The sequence below is a fragment of the Gymnoscopelus braueri genome (genome assembly GCF_963280865.1).
Source record: "Gymnoscopelus braueri genome assembly, chromosome: 7".
Lineage (NCBI taxonomy): Eukaryota > Metazoa > Chordata > Actinopteri > Myctophiformes > Myctophidae > Gymnoscopelus > Gymnoscopelus braueri.
Window position 1 is genome coordinate 28,693,189 of NC_137608.1, and position 26,383 is coordinate 28,719,571.

Here is a 26,383-nt window from a genome sequence, read left to right on the forward strand (position 1 = left end):
ATCTTTACAGGCAATGCAGTTGTGTCACAACATAATGCATCATACATACATCTGTGTATGTATGAGTTGGCAATCTAATATATGAAAGCCATTCATGGTCTAGCACATTCTCAAAACTCCTAATGACAGTTAACGAGATTAATGACCAGAGGGGACATTATTATCAGGATGATGAATATCATAAAAGCAACTAGATTTATGCCTAGCGTCTACATGCTCACTTTGTCTGTCCTCATTTGCCTGGCTTGTGTGTTTGTCAGGTAGACCGTGTGCATTTTCAAAGCATTTTCGTATATTTTAATGATCAATCAATCGATTTCCAGCTGGAATCAATGGAACTAATAGTATACTTAGAATTCCTAATTATCGGTATCACAATGGAAACTATATTTTTCAAGGTTTTAAAGACTAAATACAAAACCATACAATATTTTAAAAAATCAAACATTATTTATTTATATTGAACTTATAATGTCATTAAGATCTTAGCGTTTTTTTTGTGAGCCGTGTCCACCAGTGGGTCCCTGCCCACAGGTTGAGAGCCGCTGCTCTAATCCCATTGTCTTGATGGCTGTACTGCAAGCGGCCCATTGTTTATTACCTGCCTAGTGGTGTCTTGTCTGCTAATGATTATTTCTTGTTATTAATTGCCTGCTTTATGTGTGCCTTTTCATGCTAAGCACTCGGCTTATTCTCGTTTTGTTTACTTTGCTTTTATTGGCTTTTAATTGCTTGCATGGTTTAATGTTTTCTATTTTTAATGGCTAATTGAACATCTGGCCCGGGGACAATGGTAGAAAATTAGCCGCTTGGTTAACATTTACAGTGACGTTGATTAATGTGCACTGTCCCTGTAAAAGATACAATTAGAAAATAATAATAATAAATATTAATAATCATAATAATGAGAGTGTGTGGGCAAATTTATATAGCGCTTTTATCCAAAGCGCTTTACATAGATTGTGCATTTTCATTCACCCTTTCACACACACATTCACACACCGATGGCGGAGGAAACCATGCAAGGCACCAACCTGCTCATCGGGAGAAATTAGGGGTTCAGCGTCTTGCTCAAGGACACTTCGACACTAACTCTGGGGGAGCCCGGGATCGAACTGGGGTACTATAGTGCCTGATTCATACATGTTAGTTGCATGCGGGTGTCGCGCACCGAAAATAGCAGATCTACAAGCTCACAACGTGTTGCAGTGTAGCGCGTTGTGACTGAGCTTGTAGATCAGATGTTTAACTATGCTAACTGAAACTCAGGCTTAGGTGTTCTATGAGTGACAGCAGCAGATTCCTCTGTCTATCCCTCTATGTGTCAGTCATGGACACTCTAGTCTCCTTTTTTCAGAGTGAGAAAATCTAAGAACCTTCTAACTTCAATTTAGAGTCCATGTTGAATTGAAGTACTATATGCGCCATGGTTTGTGCAAGTATTACGTTTGGGGCCAGGCAAAAGCCAGACAATCTGTTTAAATTAATTAATGTCCCCCCTCCCATCCAAGTTTATTCTTTGGTCTATGGTTTCCATCTGAAGACATCAATAATTCTTACTGAATCGCCTCTGTCTTTGAATTTTGAATTACTTTCTTTATCAGACTGAAAAGCCTTATCAAACAGGATGGGTGCGTGCGTGCGTGCGTGCGTGCGTGCGTGCGTGCGTGCGTGCGTGCGTGCGTGCGTGCGTGCGTGCGTGAGTGTTGATAAGAATGTGTGGATATTCTGTTACTGTGTTGTTTGAGTATGTTAGTTGGAAAAAGGGATTATCTGGTGAAATTCAATTGAGTGGAGAAACTTGCGATTGAGATCTTGGATTACTGATGGACGATAACGTCAATGCTCTTGAGGACAGTCATTTAACTTAAAAAAATAAGTCGATAGCATAACATTTTCTTCAACATGAAAGTATGACAAAACATGCCTCGTCTTCCTTTTGCGTTGTCTATGGGATTTCTGTCCAACGCTGTGTGGAGACTGTTTTGAATCCTTGTTGGCTTCCCATTAGTCCGACGTTTCAATAGTCCGACAAATGTTAGATTAGTGTGCGAGGTTAAGGTTTAGGCATATTTTTGTGAGGTTAAGGTTAGGATTAGGGTTAGGGTTAGGGTTAGGCTTAATTATAATGCGCGCCGTCAGACCAATGGTACTTGGGAACAATGGACCGTGGGACTAATGCCACGGCACCGGCACTCCAACGAAACACATTTGGCCGTGTTCATTGGTGGAAAACTGATTGGAGAGGGTCTCAGTTGTCACCATTACAAAATGAAGTTGACCATGAATTGTCACAGAAATAATTGCGATAAACAATTTAATTGTGTTTTTGCCATTGAACATTGGAACATAATGAATACAATGTTTATTTCTGTTTGCCTTTTAAGCTTCGTAATCCAAAATTGCACAGGGCACATATGACAAATAACTTAAATATACATATAAAGAAATGACTGACATATTAAATAATTGTATACTCTAAAAACATGGGGAAATTGCGGAAATAGCTGATCTACAAGCTTAGTCCCGTGTAGTTGATCTACTATTTCCGCTATTTTTGGAAAATATTTGAAACATGAAAACGATTATGACGATTATGCAAAAATAATTGCGATTATCTCAAATAATTGCGATTAGGAGACTATGTAATAACTGTGACAGGCTGTATGTCTGTCACTGCACCACCTACAGGGTGGTCAGGGCACCTGTTCAGTGGGGAGCGGAAGTGGGAATGATGGCGCGTTCCTCTGCACGCTTTACATCCTCCTGACCGCACGTGTGTCGGAGTAGAAACGTGGTTGTACACTCTCCCCAAGACCAGTAGTAGGGAAAACATTGGGGGAACTTTTGTTTTTAAATTGGGGGGGCTAAAGATAATAATAATAAAACATTATTTACATTTTATTTGTGTGCTTAATTAGCTTGCTTTATACACATGAGATAGACAGTGAGCCACGTTGGACCTCATCACGTGCCCCAGTGTGTGTGTGTGTGTGGGGTGGGGGTGGGGGGTGGGGGGTTGAAGTAGGTCGTTATGTGAGGAGCAGGAGCCCCACAGATGGCCGTGAGAAGGAGTAGAGGAGCTGCTGAAGAAGAGACCAGCTGGTCTCCTTTCTCTCTTTCTGTCTTTGAATTCCTCTCTTTCCCTCTTTCGTACTTCCTAAAGGGAATGTTTTCATCTTTTTCTGTGTGTGTGTGTGCGTGTGCGTGTGCGTGTGCGTGTGCGTGTGTCAATGGGAATGGAGTGAGTGTTCTGGAATGAACTCATAGTTCCGGAACCCTTGTGTATCCGTCACTCATCTCATTCAAGACTAGACACAGACCCCCACCACCTCCATAGCACCCCCCCCCCCCCCCCCCCGCCAACCATGCCTCTGCATTGGCTGTATAACATGGAGCTGGCATTATGAAAAGGCTGACGGCTGTATAGCCGACAGTGACTGGCACCGGTTCATTAATGCATCATTCATCTGGGTGACAGAATGACGCTGTTTCAGAGGCAGTTGACGATGATGCCATTGTGGTTTTGGAGGGACGTGAGAGGTTCAGGAATGCAGTCCAATCAAGATTTGAAAATGAATAGTGAGGAAAAAGAATACACGTACAAATGAAAATGCTCCTCACTGCTGCTACAAATGGGGAGACATTTTGAATGAGTCTTTTTTTAGTGTTGTATTGAGTTATTTAAATTGCACTGGGAAAACACTAGGCTGTTGAGTGGTTTTCTCTCCTCTTATCGTCACACGCACACTGTTGAACAAAACCTTACGCCACCTGTGTAAAAGGCTTTCTTTCCCCTATTAATGTACCGTAGCAGGGTGTGTCAGCCATGGAATGATGACATGTGTTGCTCTTTCTTTTGTTTTGGTCAACGTAGGACCTGACTAGAGAGGCCACTGGACAAGAGGACACATGAATGTTTGTATCCAGTGAATGTAGCTACCCAAATGATTGCATCTATCCGTTGCCAAATCACATTGGGGTGGTACATTATTTAATGTACTTTATGTACATTATTTAATGTACTTTATGTACATTATTTAATGTACCTCCCCAAGGGGAGACGATAGATAGATTTATACATATCCACAAACTGACCAGGAATAGATTTCTCTTTTTTTTAAAGCCTTACAATTACGATTTAGAAAAATATATTCATATGTTGTGCTCAGAGTTGAGTGATGTGATAGAATTCAGACCAGAGTACATGTCTTCCTTTCAGTTGAATCACCCTCCCTTAATTCACAGTAAAATCCTCAGTATCAATTTACAGTAACTGTGAGTGTAAAAAAATTACCTGTAAGTTATTAGAAAAAGAAAGAGACTAGTCATTATAAAGAGTCGTGGAAAAAGACGGGGAAGAAACAGGGGGAGCGGGGCCTCTTCTGAAAGGTAGGAGGTAGAGGAGTAACGATGCGTAACTTCTTCCTGCCCTCAAGGCACCTATATGTGCACAGTAGAGACCCAGTTCTGTCTGTCGCCAGGACTCTGTGACTATACTGGAAGCTGGAACCAAGCCAAGACCAAGCAAGTCCCATAGCAAAGTCAATAATCCCATTCCCTTTGGCCTCGAGAGGCTTAGCTTCCTGCCCGACTGTCATTGTAAACAAGCAATTGTCCTTAATTGACCTGCTTGCTTAAATAAAGTGTAAATTAGAAAGATAGATAGATGGATGGATTGATGTTGCAAAACAACATTAACCCAGTAAGGCCTGAGGTTCCGATTCTACAAAATGTCTTCTTAATCCTAAACAGTTTTTTGAAAGAAACGTATGTCGCTATGTCAATGGTTCTCAAACTTTATCATCTCAAGGACCCCAAAATGTATATGTATTTGGCTGCGGACCCCCATCTCAAAATACTTTGGCCCAGGGACCCCTCAGAAGCAAAGATTCGAGTTACAAATGTCCGCTTAAAGAATATATATATATTCAAAGATTTGCACACATTTTCGTGATTTTTCAAAAATAGCAGATCTACAAGCTCGTAGCGCGGCACTCGGTGCCGCGCTATGAGCTTGTAGATCTGCTATTTTTGAATAGCCAAAGTGTAAAATCATGCTTTTTAGCTCAAATCAAAAAATGACACACAGAAGCGTTCCAGGTCTCAATGGATTAACTGAACGCCGACAATAATTTCTCATCGTAGTAGCTCAGTGTTGCTCTCTGCGTCTTAATGGGTCTTTACATGAAAACCCTGTTTCTCATGTTCAATAGCTTCAGTAGACCTTCGCCGTTCAGGAACTATACAACCCGTTTATGAATTCTCGTTTGTGATGGATGCTTAAGATGAAGAAGTATGTAGTGTGACCATGGCCTGCAGATCCCAGTGAAGTTCATTAAAACATTCCTGTCTGTGTGGGACGGACCAGTTTGTCTCAATGTTGACGGGAACCGGCTTAGATAAGTCCGCTCACTGAGAGCAGAGCGAGGGAGAGGAGAAGTGAGCGGAGAGATAGAGGGGGCACAAAACATATTAACCCTTTCGGACCGGGAAAGAATCTGTGTCATTTTTTAGGTTTCTTTGAGCTATTCAAAAAAATAGCAGCTCTACAAGCTCATAGTGCGGCACTCGTAGATCTGCATAAAAAAAAAAAATCATGATCATCAATTTGTGCAAATCTTTTAAAGCAAACATTTGTAAACCAAATCTTTGCTTCTGGGGATTCTAAACATGTCTTCTAAATCCTAACTGTTGCTATAATCAGTGGTTCTCAAACTTTTTCATGTCAAGGACCCCCAGAATTATATGAATTTTGGTCCAGGGACCCCCCAGAAGCAAAGATTTGAGTAAAAAAAATCAAATATTCAAAGATTCACACGCATTTTCACGATCGTCTTAAAAAATAGCAGATCTACAAGCTCATAGTGCGGCACTCGGTGCCGCGCTATGAGCTTGTAGATCTGCTATTTTTGAATAGCCCAAAGACATCTTAAAATGACACAGATGCGTTCCCGGGTCCGAAAGGGTTAAGAGGAGAGCTAGGGAGCGAGATCGGGAAAGAAGAAAAGCTTTCACGCTCCATGTTTCTCTCGCTGTCCAGACGGCACTGTCAAACAGGGGGAAGATGAACGGCTACTTAGAGGAGAGAAGGGGAGGGCGAGAGAGGGAGGGAGGGAGTGATGTTGTCAAACGAGTGCGTCTTAAGTAGAAGGGGTAGGCAAGGAGTGTTTACAAGGGGCCGGTGAAAGGGATTTTCTGGTAGGCCCTTGTTTGACATGGCCGGGATAACTAATGACGTTCTCTCTCTCGGTCTCCCTTTCTCTGTCTGTCTCTGTCTATCTCTCTCTCGTGTTCTCTCCTCTCTCTCCGTCCCTCTCCAGCCTCTCCTACTCTCACACACACACACACACACACACACACACACACACACGCGCACTATCTGACGCTCTTTCTCTCTATCCCTCACTCTTCCTCGCTATCTATCGTCTCCCTTTATCTAAATATCTATCCTTTTTTTTTTTCTCTCCTCTTTTCTTTTCTTGGTGGAGTTTGTACAAAGCGGCGCCTGTTGAAAGGAGGGCTTTTAGCTCTGGACTGGTTGGAGGGGCCCGGGGTTGTTAATTGGGTGTTGACAGTGGCCCCTATATCCTGCCATCAGACCTCCCTCAGTGGACCACAACATGGTTCCTTAATGACAAAGCCCTGCGTACAGGCCAGGGGACATGTGAAAACTCATACAGCTTAGTACCTGGAAGTCCATTTGAGTCCACTACTCAGCCTAGAACATTCTGAGGAACCGTGTGGAGAAAGTACCTGCTAATGTAACCATTTTCAGAGCATTAAAAAAGTGTGCACGTTCTACTTTTGACCTGATGAGACATTCTCGGTGCGTGTTTTGTCCAGTCTAAGAGCATTTTCAGAGCGCTCCATTAACCCATTAAGACCTGAGGTCGATTCTTACTTATGTCTTCTAAATCCTAACAGTTTCTATATCAGTGGTTCTCGAACCTTTTCATGTCAAGGACCCCCAAAATGATATGAATTTGGCCACGGACCCCCCATCTCAAAATATTTTGTTCCAGGGACCCCCAGAAGCAAAGATTTGAGTTAAAAATGTTCGCTTTAAAAGAATATAAATATATTAACACACATTTTCTCGATTTTTCAAAAATAGCAGATCTACAAGCTCATAGCGCGGCACTCGGTGCCGCGCTATGAGCTTGTATATCTGCAATTTTTGAATAGCCAAACCAGATCAGTGCAGGATATTTTACGTGTTATACCTACTTTTACTCATGGCACTGTAGGGGCCGAGCAGTATAGACGAGGGTTGCATGTGCTTGTGTGCACGTGTGTGCGTGCGGGGGGGTGTGTGTGTGTCTGTGTGTCTGTCTGTCTGTTACACGAAAACATGTATTTGGGAACGTGGGAAGGTATTAAAACCAACATGGCTTCTACTTATAATAGGCTACTGATAATACAATAAGTTATAATCGTGCGACATCGATGGAGATATATACAAGTTATATACAAGTGTTTCCATCCCCCATTTGCACATTTTATTTTCGACAAAGACCCAAAATCTACCTCCTTCAAGCTGAATGATATTTTTTTGCGAAATATCAATTTTTTGGAAAAGAAATTCCATTCCAGTGTCTGTTCAGGGCTTTATGCGCAAAACCCCCCAAATATGCATAAAAACTGGTTGAAAACCCCATTTGTGCCTTCGTGTGTCTGTCCGGGGCTAATCCCGCAAACGACTGGAGTGTGCATACTGGCCGACATTGTTTATTTTTTCTGGAAGTCAATTGAGTTCGATTGGGCTGAAACTTTAGAGATGACTTACTTACATCATGGCACTGACATCATAGCACTGACATCAGTACTATAATCTTTTCTTGAAGATAACAAGTGAGAAGAAGCATAAAGGGTCAAAATCTTGCTCCTTTCTCTTTAGTCCAATATTTTGACCTTGGTGCCTCTCACTCTCTCTACCAGATGGCTCAGGCTCACACAGGGAAAGCTGACGGTTACAGCTGGAACAGGTTGACATCCCCATATCCATTTTTATCCTAAGTGCTGGACGTATTCATAGAAATGTGTTCTGATCATAAGTAGTGTCTGTCTGGTATCAAAAAGATCAAAGTGACAGGCTATTGTACGGTTTTGTTATTTGGACACCGGCCACATGCAGCTTCCCATAAATGCAATAAGATAATGTCATAGAGGACTGACGTCATAGACTAGCAACATGACGTCCGTGATCCACATGAAAGCCACACCGTTATTAGCCTCCATCTTGTTTAATAGATAGCACATTTCTACGCACTGATGCTATCCCGTCCATCTGTTCAAAGTAGCCACGGCAAAAGGCCATCTACAATACCGTGCATCGTGAAGATGATGGATGCATCATCTTCCCATGTCATGTGTACAGTAGATGCTCTCCTTTCAATCTGTCAAGGGAATGAAAAGCACATTGATGTGTGCAGGTAACTGACTGTTCCTATTCAAAAATAGCAGATCTACAAGCTCATAGCGCGGCACCGAGTGCCGCGCTACGAGCTTGTAGATCTGCTATTTTTGTAAAATCGTGAAAATGTGTACAAATCTTTCAATATATTGTTTTAAAGCGAACATTTTTAACTCAAATCTTTGCTTCTTGGGGGTCCCTGGAACAAAATATTTTGAGATGGGGGTCGGCGGCCAAATACATATAAGTTTGGGGGTCCTTGAGATGAAAAAGTTTGAGCACCTCTGATATAGAAACAATAGTTTTTTCAGAATACTGTTGGGAATTAGGAGACATTTAAGAGGATTTTGTATTCTCTCTCTAATCTACGTTCATGCACGGAACACAATAAGTGTGTCTATCTGTATGCAGCAAAATGGACCAGTTTTACCGTGTACTGTGTACGTGAACACATTTAATGAAGCTTGGACTGCTAAGAGATGTATGGTTCCACAAAAGTGCATTTTGTATAATGTGAGTGCTATTGAACATTTGGGGGCTGCAATAATGATTTCAAATGAAACAAACATCCTTAGTGGCATTCAATGTTCATCCTTGAATACATCATAATCTTGAAGTTTTCCCCCCCAGAAAGCTGTAACAGGAAATGCCTTTTATCTTCTTGAAGATAACAAGTGAGAAGCATACAGGGTCAAAGTCTTGCTCCTTTCTCTCTGTCTTAGAATATTTTGACCTTATGGGCACCTCTCACTCTCTCTCTACCAGATGGCTCAGGCTCATGGGAAAACCGATGGTTACAGCTGGAACAAGTTGAAATTCCCATGTCCATTTTGTCCAAAGTGCTGGACGTATTCATAGAGATGTGTTCTGTTCATAAGTAGTGTCTGTCTGCTATCAAAAAACGGATCAAAGCCACAGGCTGTTGCACTTGTTTGTTCTTTGGATACTCCTATGTCCAGCTTCCCGTAAATGCAATGAGATAATGCTCACTGTGTGTAAATGGAATGCGTTGTGTCTGTAAATGAGAGATTAGAAGGTTCAGTTGGAAGGAAGCCGAACCCCCCCCCCCCCCCCAAAAAAAGTTGTATTCTTATGTACCTGTACACAAGATGTAGCAATAAAACCCAACTTTGAACCTTGAACTTGGCGAATCCTGAAGCCAGTGGTGTAAAGTAACTAAGTACATGTACTCAAGTACTGTACTTAAGTTCAATTTTGAGGTATTTTTTACTTACTTACTTTTACTTCTACCCCCTCAGAGGAAAATATTTTACTTTTACTCCACTGCAATAATATGAACACTTGAGTTAGTAGTTACTTTGTAGATTTTGATTATTATTACAAAACATACACTAACCACTTCAGCCTCATATACATTTCGGCCAGTTGAAAATAGCAGATCTACAAGCTCACAATGCGTCGCGATTGTGAGCTTGTAGATCTGCTATTTTCAAAAGATGTTTTATACATTTTGAACTTGTGAAAATTGGTCATTCTGCACAATGACTACTTTTACTTTTGGTGCTTTAAAGTATATTTTGATGCCGATACTTTTGTACTTTTTCTCAAATACATTTTTGAAATCGGGACTTCGACTTGTAACAGAGTATTATCTACATTGCAAGTAAAACACGTGAGCACTTCTTCCATCACTGCCTGAAGCACAGGAAGCTAAAATTGTCTACGATCACAGTCAAATCAGGAGTGTTTTAACTCTGTCCGAGATGAATGAACAATTCAGCTGTGCTTGTGCAACTCTCCACAACGTTCTGTTTGGCCCTCGGTCCCACCAGCCAACCCACCGCTCTTTTCATCCAGCGCCAGGCCTTATCTGTAACATAACAAGGAGTGTTTTCAGTGCAAACTCGTTGCTGTGGTCGGGTTGTGTGGGCATGTCAGCTGGTTCAAAGTGTGTGTTCTACCACAAATGGATGTGTAATGTTGCTGCCACCATGCCAGTTTCCATCAGAGACACTCAGTTAAACCCCGTCTTGGCTCTCACATCGACTTTCCACCGCTGTGGGCATGAGATGTAAATGGTGTGGCTTGTTCTGTGACACAGCAGCAGCGCCGGATAGATACGGCCTGTGTCCAGTGGTGTAAAGTAACTAAGTACATTTACTCAAGTACTGTACTTGAGTACAATTTTGAGGTACTTTTACTTTACTGGAGTATTTCCAATTGTCTATACTTTTACTTCTACTCCACAAATATTGTACTTTTACTCCACTACAATTATTTGACAGCTTTAGTTACTAGTTACTTTGTAGATATAAATTATTACATTATAAAACATACATACACCACTTTAGCCCTATTTTATACCTAGGCTATTTGAAAATAGCAGATCTACAAGCTCACGTTGTGAGCTTGTAGATCGGCTATTTTCAAACATTTTAGTACTTTTACTTTTGGTACTTTAAGTACATTTTGATACCAATACTTTTGTACTTTTACTCAAGTAAATGTTGAATTCCGGACTTTTACTTGTAACAGAGTACTTCTACATTGCAGTATTGATACTTTTACTTAAGTAAAACAATTGCGTACTTTTTCCACCACTGCTGTGTACTGCAGAAACCTGCCAATCTTTGGCACAGTTACACTCTGACAGTGTGGCATTATTTTCCCCCTTCTGCAAGAAAACGACACTGGGACCAAGCTAAGCCTAATCAGATGTTATGATTTTTCATAAAAAAATACATGGGCCTACAGTTGATAGTTAAAGAAACAAGGTTTCTCATTGCACTGGCAACATTTGGCCCACTACAGTACAGTAATGCTTTGTCAGTTCTAAATGTCAACCTAAACAAATTAAAAGCTACTAGCCGTGTCCTTTCAATTTGCCATAAAGTCACTTGTATATAAGACGAAGCAGAAGGCTTGTTAATACTGTTATTTAGTTATTTAAGTAATTGGTTTTTGTACATCTGTGTCATTTCATTGAATATCACATCAAAAGTTCTCTGGGGGATTTGGCAAGTGATAGCAGACTTTTTAGGTTATTCAAAGTTTTAATTGAACCAGTTTCATTTTAAAATGTAATTAATTATCACCCCTAAGTTGGCCTGCTGGAAATGTGTTCTTCATCATACGCGATCGTATGGTGAAGTATAAATGAGCCCTTAACGCACACAGCGAGTGCGACAAAGTGAGGGAGAGCATTGGGGTAGTGGGATGGGGTGAGCAGTAGCTGGGGGGGAGGGGGAGGGGGGGTGTAGAAAAGGCCAGTGGCCTCTGCTCCAGCCCCCTCTATAGTTCCTACTAAACTGCCCACCCCGTTCCTGCAGCTCTGTCACTTCTCATTTGTTAATCCACCTTTCTTCTCCCCCTCTTTTCTCTCGTCCTCGCTCCCTTTCTGTCAAATCGGTCAATTGTTGATGTGACCTCTTTAAGCCCCACTCTCGCGCTCTCACAGTGCGCTGTCTACATAACACCAGTTTGTGCGACCCGGCGCATTGACAACGAAGTGTATCATATGTGAAGTTGACACATTTTTGCGCTGTTGGAGGGATAAAAGAAAAAGAGGATACTAACAGGGGAGATATAACAAAAGGTTATTCTAAATATATACAGGAACAGGTCAAAGTTCTTCACACTGACTGATCGACATAGAATTATGTTCACTGCTCACACCAGTGTTCAGAGTGTGTAGAAATTGACCCGTGAGGGTAAAATAACACTCTGCACTTTACTGTGGCTGCTAGTGCATCGCTACACACACACACACACACACACCCACACAATTAAATTTTATACTTTATTGGCATGAGAAAATATACGTTTACATTGCCAAAGCAAAAGTGGAACAATACAATCAAAACAAAATAGTATGTACAATTAAAAGGAATAGAAATGATACACAGAGCTGTTACATTGCAACTGAGGGAAGTCTAACTTATAAAACCATACATACTGTCGGAAATAGTGAGCCTATATATCCACATAGGAAAGGTTAGCTTGGGATAAGCTTTTGCACAATTGTGCACAAATAGCAAAGCAGCTGTTTTTCAAAAGTGTTTTGCTCTGTTTGTATGTACAGTGTTTCTACACATTTTCAATTTTCTCAAAAGTGTTTAAAGGTACAGTAATTGCTCTGTTTTGTATGTAGTGTTTCTTCAATTTACAATTTACAATTTAGGCATTTAGCAGATGATCTTAATCCAGAGCGATTTACAGTAAGCAAGGAAAACACGTCAAATGCATAGAAATGGTAGTCTAGGATCATAGGTAAACCAAGAACCTATCAACACACACACACACACACACACACACACACACACACACACACACACACACACACACACACACACACACACACACACACACACACACACAGACTGTATACGAGAGAGAGAGAGAGAGAGTTTGTTGATATGCTCAGAGCTGTTTAAAGTTGAAATTTGCGGGTAAACGTAACGACTTCCATCAGCAGCTCATTGTCACCAACCACCACTTCAAGTGATTATCTGTTTTTGTGCGTACTTTAGAAGTGTAGTGTTGTGCCAATGGTGAAAATATTTTAAAAGAAAATGCGGTCAAGGGGAACAGAACAACAGACTTTGTATGTGTGAGTGTGTGGGTGTGAGGTGCAGAGAGAGAGAGCGCGAGAGAGAGAGAGAGAGAGAGTTAGAGTTCCACCATTTAAGCCAGAGGATGTGCTTTGATGTTTTGTGACAGACAGCTGAGCACAGATGAAAGAGCAGAGATCGCCTGTCCTCTAGCTGTTGATTGACAGAACACAACCACTCTGAAAATCTGCATCCTGTCCTTTTTAAAGAAGCCAAATCTTCATGTCTCAGTGCCATCTTTCTGAACTCTGATCTTATAGAGCTGAAATCCCATGTTTGTTTGGTTTGCGTGAACGAGGCGATCAGGCTTTTATCTCCGAGGCTATCTCTTTATCTTCTTCTTTCATCTGCTTTCAAAACCTCTTTTACGGGTGTGATTTATACTCGTTGAGCACCCTGCTGCAACGTGTTGTGAGCTTGTAGATCTGCTAACTGCGCGTAACTTGGTGCGCAACGAAATAGGCTTTAGTGAGTGAGATCACAATGCTAATATTTTTCGTGTAGGCATTCATGGTGTTTTTAAAATAGCCGTTCATTAGCATCGCGTGTATCCAACTACAGTATTTGAGACTGTTCACCATTGTTGTATTTGAAAGTTCAAGTGCAAATCAAACACTTCATGAGGGCCTTTGGCATTGGATCAAGCCCTTATGGCTTTCCTTTAGTACCAGCCCATAGTCCACTTTTGTATGGACTGTGATTGTCACATTGTCTTCAAGACTATTTATTACACGTACTACAGATTTTATATTTACATACACTACTGTATGGGTCACAACCTGAAAGTATTTTGGGCCTGGAGAGATCCTATATGACATGAAAATAAATGAAATCTGTATATTTGTTCTGCATTTACATGGCATGAAAATAAATGAAATATATCTATTTGTTCTGCATTTACATGGCATTTTCACCTGAAATAGTGAATAAAATGGAGCGATAGAAAGAGAACTGTGTATGTGTGCTACTAGTATATTTAGAAGAGGAAAGTAATGCTTATTTTGGACCATCTTAACTCGCAGCTGTGAAGCATCTGGTCTCAATGATCGTGCCAGAATGAATAATATCTCAAAAGCCATGAATGAAAGACACTTCCGTCGTCCTTTTTTTTTCTTTCTCTCCTTTCCTCGAGTGACAAACAGGTGCTCTTTTGAAATCGGATAACTAGAGAATACTGGAATGGATTTGTTCCAGTTCTTGGATGCACTGTATCATTTGTAGAAGAAGGATCTGCAATGCATTTGAAACTTTTTTATAGTGTCCTTCAAAGACTGAGCCCCCCCCCACCCCCCAATACTGTATTTTCATTGTTTTTAACCACTTTAAACCTGGCATCCTTATCTTGGACACATTTTTATGTAATTGTTGTTTTTTTCATAATCTTTTTAGTGATACTTTTTTCAAATTAATTTTCTTTTCCCCTCCGAAATAGCAAAAATAACAGATATACTTGCTTGTAGATCAGTTATTTTAGCTATTTAAGCTATGGTGAAGTATAGGGCTTTTGATTGATTGATTGATTGATTGATTCTTTGTTAACAGTTTACAAAAAGTACAGAGGTACAGTTATACAATAATGCTAAAAGGATAACACAAAAAGCCCTGAGGGCTTGTTTCCATTGTGGTCCTGTGTATTCAATTAATCAAGAATTGATGAAAAGGCTTAATTAACTTCAAGTTATTTTCCAGTGATATTTAGTGTTGTGTTATTATAATAGGTGATGTGGTTACTGGATTTGACACTGAATCTCCTCTCTTGTCTCCCGTTATCTCATCTAGCTAACATATTGGACAGTATGCTGCTACGAGCATCCAGCAGGGCGGCAGCAGAGAGCGGGAAGGAGACCGGCGGGAGCACAGCTCCTATTTTGAACTCTGAAAGACTGCTGTGGTGTCACTGTTCCCACCACTGTCCTGAAGAATCCAACAATACATGCAGGTAGCAAGCACGCGCACACACACACACACACACACACACACACACACACACACACACACACACACACACACACACACACACACACACACACACACACACACACGTAGCCTCGCATAGCCAGACTATATCACTGCGTGGATATGAGTCTGGTGCTTCTATGAGGATGTTTTTTTTTCCAAGGGGGCGGCATCAAAGCAATGGTTCTGGACGCAACTGATTAGACCTACATCCAACTACCAATCACAGTCTCCCATATTTGAATACTGGGCCCTGATTGGTCACACCAGACTTCTGGAGCAGGAAATGGATTCACAACGGAGCGGTGCCAGACCCAAATCGCCGAGGGCAATTTTTCTTTTTGCACCGGCAGATTCGTCTGGTCCCAGGCTAGCACACACACACACACACACACACACACATACGACAAGATGCAATCCAACAATGTATGCTGGTAGTGAGAAAACACACACACACACACACACATAAGTGTTTTACTTTACTACTTAAGGATGCTGTTGATTTTAACAAGAGTCATGGTGATGATGACGATGATGATGATATATCTCATCTCCAGCACCAATGGCTACTGTTTCTCCATGGTGGACGATGAGGGAGGGGTACCGGTGCTGACGGCAGGCTGCCTGGGGGTGGAAGGCTCCGAGTTTCAATGTAGGGTGAGTGCAATCAGCAGTATACGCCTACATTGAAAATCACTTCATTTAACCCCGTAAGCAAAGCATCCATTTTTTACACTATCACTATCTGGGTTTTATAGTGCAATTATCTCCTAAAGCAAGTTTGTTTAGTTCCTACCGTAGCTCGCATGTCATGTTATTTAACCCATTAAGACCTGAAGCCGAAATGTCTTCTAATTCCCAACAGTGTTCTGAAAAAAACGTATGTTTCTATATCAGTGGTGCGCAAACTTTTTCATGTTAAGGACCCCCAAAATGACATGTATTTGGCCGCGGACCCCCATCTCAAAATATGTTGTTCCAGGGATCCCCAGAAGCAAAGATTTGAGTTAAAAATGTTCGCTTTAAAATAATATATTCAAAGATTTGCACACATTTTCACGATTTTTCAAAAATAGCAGATTTACAAGCTCGTAGCGCGGCACTCGGTGCCGCGCTATGAGCTTGTAGATCTGCTATTTTTGAATAGCCAAAGTGTAAAATAATGCTTTTTAGCTCAAATCAAAAAGTGACACAAATGCCTTCCAAGTCTTAATGGGTTAATATCATGTCCTGATTGTCTTTAATGACAACTGAGATCCTCACAGTGATTCAAAGTGTCTAAAATGCAATTTGGACGAGAACTCATGAGAAAGAGAGAGGTAGTAATTAAATCATGTCATTATGAAACAGAAACACAGGCTGGAACACGAGGCTATTAATTAAATCTAGGGCTGTGATTGTGTGTGAATTCATGTGTGTTTGGTGTCTTGTCTTGTCTTCTAGGACACCAATCAGAGGAGATCACTGCAGTGCTGCAGAGAGCAGGACTACTGTAACAGAGACCTGTACCCCACCCTGCCCCCCATCAAAACACCCAGTAAGTCTGTCTGTCTGTCTCAGTGTTGATTTCGTCGACTAAAACTATGGCGAAAAATGTTCGTCGACTACCTTTTATCACTGACGAAAACTAAATAAAAACTGCAATGACTAAAACTAAGACTAAATATATTGACAATTTCGTCCAAAAATAAAAACTAGACTAAAATGCTAGTGAGGGATCTAGTGATGAAGAGATCCAGTAGAACTAGAAGACAAGTCATTTTATGTTTGGTTGCGCTTGGGGGTTGTGCTCTGAAAATAGCAGACGCTGCGACGCGTTGTGAGCTTGTAGATCTGCTATTTTCAGCATGCAACCAAGTGTAATATCAGCCGTTACGACGCCATCAAGCCACCGCCAACATACATTTTAGTCGACTAAAGCAACTGCAGATTTAGTCGACTATAATCTTATGATATTTAGTCGACTAAAACTAGACTAACAGTAAAAGATTTCAGATGACTAAAATATGACTAAAACTAAATGGAATTTTATTCAAAAGACTATGACTAAAACTAAAAAAAAAATTGCTGTCAAAATCAACACTGGTCTGTCTGTCTGTCTGTCTGTCTGTCTGTCTTTTCACTTTCTCACCCTTCCTTTCTCGCTCTATCATACTACTTCTCTAATACTGTAAATATGATAACAAGAAAGAGAATACAATGAAATATGGTGTTGCCATATATAGATAGGAGAGGGAGAGATGATTCTAGGCTGTCATGAAACTACACAGTCAAATCCATCACTAAAAAAGTGACCGCAATGATACATTTCCCCCCTATCAGAGTTCAGAATACAATAAAAATGACACACTGTCTGCACTTGCACAATAAGGACAACTTTATTTAGGCAACGTTTCGGTCAATAGATCTTCTATAGACCATATTCACACGGTGGCCATTTTGGAATTTAACATTGAAGCCGTCGCAACTGGGGTGGCACTTCATTGACTTAATAGCAATATGGCCGCCGTGTGAATATGGTCTATTCACCTGTTTCCTAGGCTGTGTGTTTTCCACTTCCTGTCGATTTGATCCAATTAAATCCAATGAAACTGGTCAAATGACCAATGATATCCAATGAAATCGACAGGAAGTGGAAAACACACAGCCTAGGAAACAGGTGAATAGGCATATGGTGTGCGGGTCATTTTTATTGTATTCTGACGTCTGATCCCTGCCCACGCACCAGTCTCTGAGCTGATCAGGTGTGCATAAGACCTTGCTTTTCCCCCCTATCAGAGTTAAATTTAAAAGACTCTGGATTCTATACTCTTCTGGTCACTGGTGCACATAGACCCAACCCAGAGGACGCATGCAAAGGTTGTGATTAGTATGTGGTTATATGTGTGTATGGGCATGTGTGTGTGCATGTAGTCCGTGTTTACGTGTGTTTGTACATGTTTGTGTGTGCATGTGTCTGTGCGCATATCTGCATTGTGTGTGTGTGTGAGTTTCTTTAGCGCATGTGTGTAATGTGTGAGAGACAGTAAGCCTAGATTCCCAGGGAAATCAGAACTCCCAGTGCGCACCGAAGGCAGAGTCATCAATCTGAAACCCTATCAGAGAGGATCAGGAAGGGAATTCATTGACTAAGCCTTCGGCTTCCTCTCACTTCTGACTGGGGTCTTGAGGGACAGGGCTGCGTGCCAGCAGAAAATGAAAAATTGATGAGTGAAATATGATTTGTACTTGATTTACTTTACACTGCCTCTTTCAAGCGTGTTGTAGCGTTGACTGATTTCTTTGTAGGGTTTCTCTTTCTCTCTCTTTCCATTTTTCACTCTTTCTCAGGAAGGCAGATGGTTTATCTTTTTTTGTTGTTGAGCCATTGTTTTGGATCTCTGACAGAAAGTAGATTTCTCACTATCCTTTCTTTCTTTCTTTCTTTCCTCATGTCTCTTTTTTTATTCTACCCTTTGGAAACAACAAAAAGTCTTATGCACACCTGGTCAGCTCAGAGACGGGTGCGTAGGCAGGGATCAGACGTATATAATACAATAAAATGACCCGCACACCGTCTACACTTCTTCAAGCATCCGAGGAAGGTCTATTTACTTTGCCTAAATAAAGTTCATATTGTGCAAGTGTAGACGGTGTGCGGTGTGTCATTTTATTGTATTCTTATTCTACCCTTTAACATTGATCCATTTCCCTGTTCTCTCTCCCTCCATCTCTCTCCAGACATCCACTATATGGCGTTGTTGATCTCAGTAACCGTTTGCAGCATCATACTGGTTCTTATTATCATCTTCTGCTACTTGAGGTAGGAGCTCACACACACACACACACACACACACACACACACACACACACACACACACACACACACACACACACACACACACACACACACACACACACACACACACACGTACACGTAGCATGCACGCACACAACTACACATGCAAGCTCATAGACAAACACAGACATGTGCCTTATTATTATTAATGTATTTTGATGAATTGATGAAATGTCATAAACTGGCTCTGTATACAGGGTTTGATTTGTAAAACAAAAAAACAGAGGAGGGGACATTTTCTTAACCTACGTATATACTTCTTCTTGACAAATTTGGAAAACGTTGACCAAAAAAGATTCACAGTCTACATTTACCAAAAGTTAATACATGTCATGAATTCAGTCTGACCAGAATCAGTGATAAAACATCCCCTTTAGCAATACAAAATAATGACCCGGGGGGGGGGGGGTCAAACGCAGAGGCATCAATTCCCCCGCCCATCTCCCCGTGCAAATCGATCGCTGACTGTATGTATGATTTGACTTTGTTTGTTTCAGGTATAAGCGCCAGGAGTCTCGTCCGCGCTACAGTATTGGTCTGGAGCAGGATGAGACCTACATTCCCCAAGGGGAATCACTCAAGGACCTCATAGAGCAGTCTCAGAGCTCTGGCTCTGGCTCAGGGCTCCCCCTACTGGTGAGACGCACATACTACATACAGCCTCTTAACGCCTGTTGAGTTTAAGATGACAATCCGACTCACATTTGAGAAAGACGACATTCTCAGTGGCACACACACACACACACTCACACACACACACACACACACACACACACACACACACACACACACACACACACACACACACACACACATCGAGGCAGTGTGCCAGGGCAAGGTGTGTCTTTGAGATTAAATGTATGAACATGTCTTGAAGGAGTTGGGGAATGTTCAAGTTCAAGTTCCTTTTATTGTCATAGCTTTACATAAGATGCACAGCAGAACAAAATGACATTGTAATGACTCCATTAGAAACATCAACTAAAATAGCACTCTAAGTAACAATACGAAATGAATACTATAATTAACGCTATTTTTTTAAATATATTATTAGAAAGCACTTGATGATTGAATCAAATCATAAAATTCATAATTGTGTTTGATTTCAGCATTAACCCATTAAGACCGGGAACGCATCTGTGTGTAATTTTTTGATTTCTTTGGCTATTCAAAAATAGCAGATATACAAGCTCATTGTAGATCTGCTAATTTTTTTTTATCGTGAAAATTCGTAGCAAAATCTTGGATTATATATTTTTTTAAGCGAACATTGGTAAAATATTTAGTTCCAGGAACCCCCAGAAGCAAAGATTTGAGTTACAAATGTCAGCAAAAAAATGTCAAATATTTGCACAACTTTTCATGATTTTTCATAAATAGCAGATCTACAAGCTCATAGCGCGGCACTCGGTTGTATATCTGCTATTTTTGAATAGCCAAATAAATCTAAAAACGACACACAGATGCGTTCCCGGTCTTAAAGAGTTAAGCCTCCTCACACATCAGGAGGGTCTATTTTGTTTCCATTGATTTGTATGAATTTCAACTGCTGTTTGTGTCATCAGTGCATCCACACAGAATGCAAGGGCCATGTAATGTTTTCTTGAAACAAGGTATATTTTTGTCACCACAAAAAGAAGGTATCAACCGGTATGAATGAGGCATCACCCAATTAAGAGCTTGATGAGAGATGCATTTTTTGATGGTTTATTTGTCACACTCCTGGTGTGTAAGGGCCCTTACCCTTGTAAGGGCCCTTACCCTTTATATAGATCACGTTGTAATGGACCATATTCAAATCGCAACCATTTTCCTATTACCTCATACCAGTGGTGGAAAGTAACTAAGTACATTTACTTAAGTACTGTACTTAAGTACATTTTTGAGGTATTTGTACTACTGCTTGAGTATTTCCAATTTCCAATACTTTTACTTCTACTCCACTACTATCTCAGAGGCAAATATTGTACTTTTACTCCACTACAATTATTTGAAAACTTTAGTTACTAGTTACTTTTCAGATATGAATGATTACATTATGAAACATACATTAACCACATCAACCCTATTTTATACCTAGGCTATTTGAAAATAGCCGATCTACAAGCTCTGCGGCGCGTTATGAGCTTGTAGATCTGCTATTTTTAACATTTAGTACTTTTACTTTTGGTACTTTAAGTACATTTTGATACCAATACTTTTGTACTTTTACTCAAGTACATTTTGAATTCTGGACTTTTACTTGTAACAGAGTACTTCTACATTGCAGTATTGATACTTTTACTTAAGTAAAACATTTGAGTACTTTTTCCACCACTGAGTATGGTCAATTCATGCTTATTTTACCACCATTTCATTCTGTACTATCTGTCTCACCTCTGGCCGTGCTTCTTCCTCTTCCCCAGGTGCAGAGAACCATTGCCAAGCAGATTCAGATGGTGAAGCAGATAGGGAAGGGGCGGTTCGGGGAGGTGTGGATGGGAAGGTGGAGAGGAGAGAGAGTGGCCGTCAAAGTCTTCTTCACCACCGAGGAGGCCAGTTGGTTCAGAGAGACGGAGATCTACCAGACTGTCCTGATGAGACACGAGAACATACTGGGTGAGGAGGCCGCTCTCTCTCTCTCTCTCTCTCTCTGTTGTCTCCCCTGTTTCGCTTCAGAATTGTCCCCTGTATCCTAAACAGTGTTATTAACGCACTCACCTTGTCTTGTCTCCCTTTCATACTAGCCTCTCTCTGATCTCTCTTTATCCTACTTTCTACAGCACTAGTCATCACAGTGACTAGCTCAATACTTAATCATAGGTTAGCATGAAAACATGTCTCCCACCAACTCCATCTCTAGACCACCCAGTCTAAGGTGTCTTGCCGTTTACGTTAGATGCTGTCATCCTGGAGAGTAAGCGGCACAAGTCACTTTACGTCGCCTGCATTCTTTTTGCATGCTCATACGTTTACATTAGAGGGCGGTAAACCCAGGACAAATTCATCTTCTTGGCACCTTAAGCGCTAGGAGGGCAATGGATAAAAAACTGCTTCTCTTCCCTATCTGTTGTGTATATACGTTGCCATTGTTGTATACATTATGTATACGTAGTATATACATTGATTTAATTCCCTCATTATTAGCCTACTGTCTTTGGTTGTTTGCTTTTTTCATTTTAACCCATTAAGACCTGGAACGCATCTGTGATTTCTTTGGCTATTCAAAAATAGCAGATATACAAGCTCATAGCGCTATGAGCTTGGAGATCTGCTATTTTTGGAAAATCTTGATTTTTTTTTTTTCAAAAAACATTTTTAAGGATCGCCTCAGGTCTTAATGGGTTAATTACTATTATTACAGTATGCTGCTGCAAAGTCTGAAGAAGTTGAACAAAAATATGTTTCACTCTTACAAGATCAAGCATCAATAAAGAACCACCTTGAACCTTTCTCTCTCTCTCTCCTCACTGATAGGCTTCATTGCAGCTGACATTAAAGGAAATGGCTCCTGCACTCAGCTCTACCTAATCACTGACTATCATGAAAATGGCTCTTTGTACGACTACCTCAAGTCCACCACCCTGGACAATAAAGCCATGCTGCGCCTGGCCTACTCCTCCGTGTCGGGCCTCTGCCACCTCCATACAGAGATCTTCGGCACCCAGGGCAAGCCTGCAATTGCTCACAGGGATCTGAAGAGCAAGAACATATTGGTCAAACGAAATGGGACTTGCTGCATCGCTGACCTGGGGCTGGCAGTCAAGTTCATCAGGTGAGCATAATTATTTTCATGACAGACAATTATTTTCATCGACAAGAGTTGTCGTTTGTATCTCAAAAAGTCTCCCTAAACTGGATTTACAATGTGTGCTCAGGCTCATGTAACCTGTGCAAACTTTAATTTAAGGGTGGATCTTGGGGTTCTAAATAGAAATGGAAGATTCTACATCCAGATTTAGTTTAATAAATGATTTGCTGCAGTTAGAGTGCAGTAGCTGTTTGCTTCAGAATGGCTTTCCCTTTGTAAATTAAAGTCTACGTACGGTACATGTTGTTTACTCGTGTCTCTTTCTTGGCAGTGACACTAATGAGGTGGACATCCCACCGAACACCAGGGTGGGCACCAAGCGCTACATGCCTCCCGAGGTTCTGGACGAGACACTGAACAGGAGCCATTTTCAGTCGTACATCATGGCCGACATGTATAGCTTCGGACTCATCCTCTGGGAGATCGCTCGGCGTTGTGTGTCAGGAGGTACTTCAACAAAATATTTGTAAATTAGTAAATTGGTTGTACATGTGCTGTCATGCATTGCATTCTGTGTATATACCAAGAGTGAGTTGCTATTAAATTGGAAGCTTTTGCATTGCAGGTATCCTTGAGGAGTACCAGTTGCCTTACCATGACTTAGTTCCTACTGACCCTTCATATGAAGATATGCGAGAGGTGGTGTGCATCAAGAAACTACGACCCTCATTCCCTAATAGATGGACCAGTGATGAGGTGAGTTACACCTGTGTGTGTGTGTGTGTGTGTGTGTGTGTGTGTGTGTGTGTGTGTGTGTGTGTGTGTGTGTGTGTGTGTGTGTGTGTGTGTGTGTGTGTGTGTGTGTGTGTGTGTGTGTGTGCGCGCGACTATACAAATAAGAGGACATCAACATTTTAGGAAGCCTATTTTATAAATACTAATAAGTTTAGCCCTTTTTTGTTGTTGCCATTTTTACCCCTAACCCTAAAACCTGAGTCATACTAGCCGATCAACAACCTCACACCGCTTCACACTACAACGCGTAAGCATGTAGATCGACTATTTTCAGTTGTGTAACTAATTATAAAACGGGCATAACTCCAACCCTAACCTTACCTCCCCGTAACCCTAACTTGAATATTTTTCTAATTGTAAGGCTGGACTCATACGCATGACTGTGTCAGGTGCGTTGTATAGGTGCATTGACCGCACTTGGCAGCCATTTCGCTTGCTTTTTTCCAATAGCTAAAAGCTAGCACTCTGCCGGCAATACCCACATACTGTAATAATGGGAAATGGATGCCTTTGAACTCTCAGCTTGCGTTTCAGATGTGTTGGCTGAAGCGCATGTGTGAGTCCAGCCTAGGCCTAACGCAAAAAAATAATTTAGGCCCGGACCGCTGGCGTAGTGGTCCGGCACCTAGGCTCCAAAGTAGCCTGACAGTGGGTCGCGTCGCGGGTTCGAGTCCCGATCCCGGCGGGCTTTGCTGCATGTCACTCCCCGTCTCTCTCTATCAATAAAGGCAAAAAAAAGCCCCAGAAATAATCTAGAATTTAAACTATAAAACAGCCATTTATTTTGTGAGGGCCAAGAAAATTGTCCTGTTTGTTTCTCATATTCACACACACACACACACACACACACACACACACACACACACACACACACACACACACACACACACACACACACACACACACACACACACACACACACACACACACACACACACACACACACACACACACACACACACACACACACACACACACACGGGTGGTATTTCTCTTCCCTAACGTCATCTTTTCCATGTCTTTCTTTGCAGTGTCTGAGACAGATGGGGAAGCTGATGACAGAATGCTGGGCTCATAACCCCGCCTCCCGGCTCACAGCGCTGCGGGTTAAAAAGACACTTGCTAAGATGTCAGAATCACAGGACATCAAGCTGTAAGGGGGGGGGGGGGCACACTGCCGTGCGTGTGTTTGCTCTACACAAGAAAAACGGCATGGGCCCGTTTCACACAACACGCTGTCTCTGCTCCAGACTATATAAGCCCCAAAATCCTTTGCCTTGTGGGAAAAGGAAGTGGGGCAGGAAGCGAGGAGATCACACGAGCACAGACGATGATGGAGCCTGAAGTCCTAGAAGAAGCCTGCAATCCAAGTCCCCCTTGAAAAAGTGATTTTGGATATACAGTAAAGGGGACTAGCCTGGTTTAATTGACCACTTGACCCCTACAGTCCGTCCCCCATGTCTTAATGTCGTATAGGCTAACATTTGGCACAAAAAAATAATCGGTGCGGTTTGGTGTAGAGGGAAAGAGGAGGGCACCAAGTATAAGAGGGGGGACCCCGGTCAACTAAGTACAATGGTTAAATTAACCCATTTAAGACCGGGAACGCATCTGTGTGCATCTGTGACGTCTTTGGGCTATTAAAAAATAGCAGATCTACAAGCTCGGCAAGCGCGGCACTATGAGCTTGTAGATCTGCTATTTTCGAAAAATCGTGAACATTTGGGTAAATCTTTGAATATATATATATATATTTTTTAAAGCAAACATTTTTAATTCAAATCTTTGCTTCTGGGGGATTCTACAAATATCTTCTAAATCCTACAGTTTTTTTGAAAAAAAATATGTTTCTTTTTCATGTCAAGGACCCCCAAAATTATATGTATTTGGCCACGGACCCCCATCTCAAAATATTTAGTTCCAGGGACCCCCTCAAAGATTTGAGTTACAAATGTTCGCTTTAAAATATATATATATTCAAAGATTTGCACACATTTTCATGATTTTCCTAAAATAGCAGATCTACAAGCTCATAGCATGTAGATCCATGAGCTTGTATATCTGCTATTTTTGAATAGCCAAAGAAATCTAAAATGACACGGTATGCGTTCCCAGTCTTAATGGGCTAATAAAACATAATCCAGAATTTGAGCTAATTCTTTCTGTCAGAAGGAGGTAATATCAATTCCGATCTGTTCCAGAACAGTAGAACCAGAACTGTGTGCCAGGTCCAAAACTCTGTAGAGCTCCAAAACAAGAAAAAAAGAAAAAGAGTTTTGACTTGGTATTGTAGATGCACAGGCTACTGACCAGTGAGTGGAATACTGTATCACTGCTTTCTGTGAAAGCTGCCCTACTTGTAGATTGAAGATCATTGGAAGGGAAGTCTCGGTGTGTAATTCCAGAATGGAACCTGCTTTTAAAACACTGTCACCCCCACTACTGGCTTTGTTTTCATTCATTGAATCGGAGACTTTTTTCTCTCCCTCAGTTAGATTGACAGAGGTTTTGATACACTGATTATATGAAATGTTTAGTTGTGAGGGCTACTTTTCCATTAAATAATTTATGTAAATAATAAAGTTAATGTGGCCAAAAAAAGAAGGAAAGAAAGAAACAAAGAAAGAAAGAAAGGGCACCAGTTAAAGCTCAAAATACATCCATGTGTCCTCACCCTCTCAAGTCTGGAACTGCCATGTTTAACAACCTGATACATTTGGTGAGGCCAGGGGCTGAAAAGATGATTATGTTACGTTTTAATGTGTGGCATTGTCATCATATTACAACAATTAAAGGCTACATAATGTACTGTAGCCTCTCTAGTCTCACATGTCATGAGGACAGGTTAAGGATATTTGTCAGGGAGAGTTAAAAGCTTAAAAATCATCCCATCAGATTGTGTAATTCTTCAAACAATCACAGAAACATTTGCTTTTTGTATGTTTGTTAGCTTGTGTTGGTTTGCTGCCGAAACTGTGGGACTGTAAAATGGGAAATGTGGAGTTAACTTTAATGTGTAATATTTCATTTGCTTTAAGCCCTTTCTGACATCATTTTAAAAAGACAGTCTGAAAACA

The 26,383-nt window shown here is 41.1% G+C and overlaps 1 protein-coding gene across 1 annotated transcript in view; it reads left to right on the top strand.

Annotated features, from left to right (window-relative positions):
• bmpr1ba (bone morphogenetic protein receptor, type IBa) overlaps positions 1–24,833 on the top strand; it is a 38,136-nt gene extending 13,303 nt beyond the window's left edge. The window contains exons 2-11 of the mRNA XM_080433741.1: positions 14,767–14,926; positions 15,501–15,600; positions 16,387–16,480; positions 18,664–18,745; positions 19,279–19,417; positions 21,187–21,379; positions 22,238–22,535; positions 22,843–23,018; positions 23,137–23,267; positions 24,338–24,833. Of these exons, the coding sequence (XP_080289867.1) occupies positions 14,767–14,926; positions 15,501–15,600; positions 16,387–16,480; positions 18,664–18,745; positions 19,279–19,417; positions 21,187–21,379; positions 22,238–22,535; positions 22,843–23,018; positions 23,137–23,267; positions 24,338–24,463 (1,499 nt within the window). The 3' untranslated portion in view covers positions 24,464–24,833. The remainder of the gene's footprint in view (positions 1–14,766; positions 14,927–15,500; positions 15,601–16,386; positions 16,481–18,663; positions 18,746–19,278; positions 19,418–21,186; positions 21,380–22,237; positions 22,536–22,842; positions 23,019–23,136; positions 23,268–24,337) is intronic.
• Positions 24,834–26,383: the final 1,550 nt, after the last annotated feature.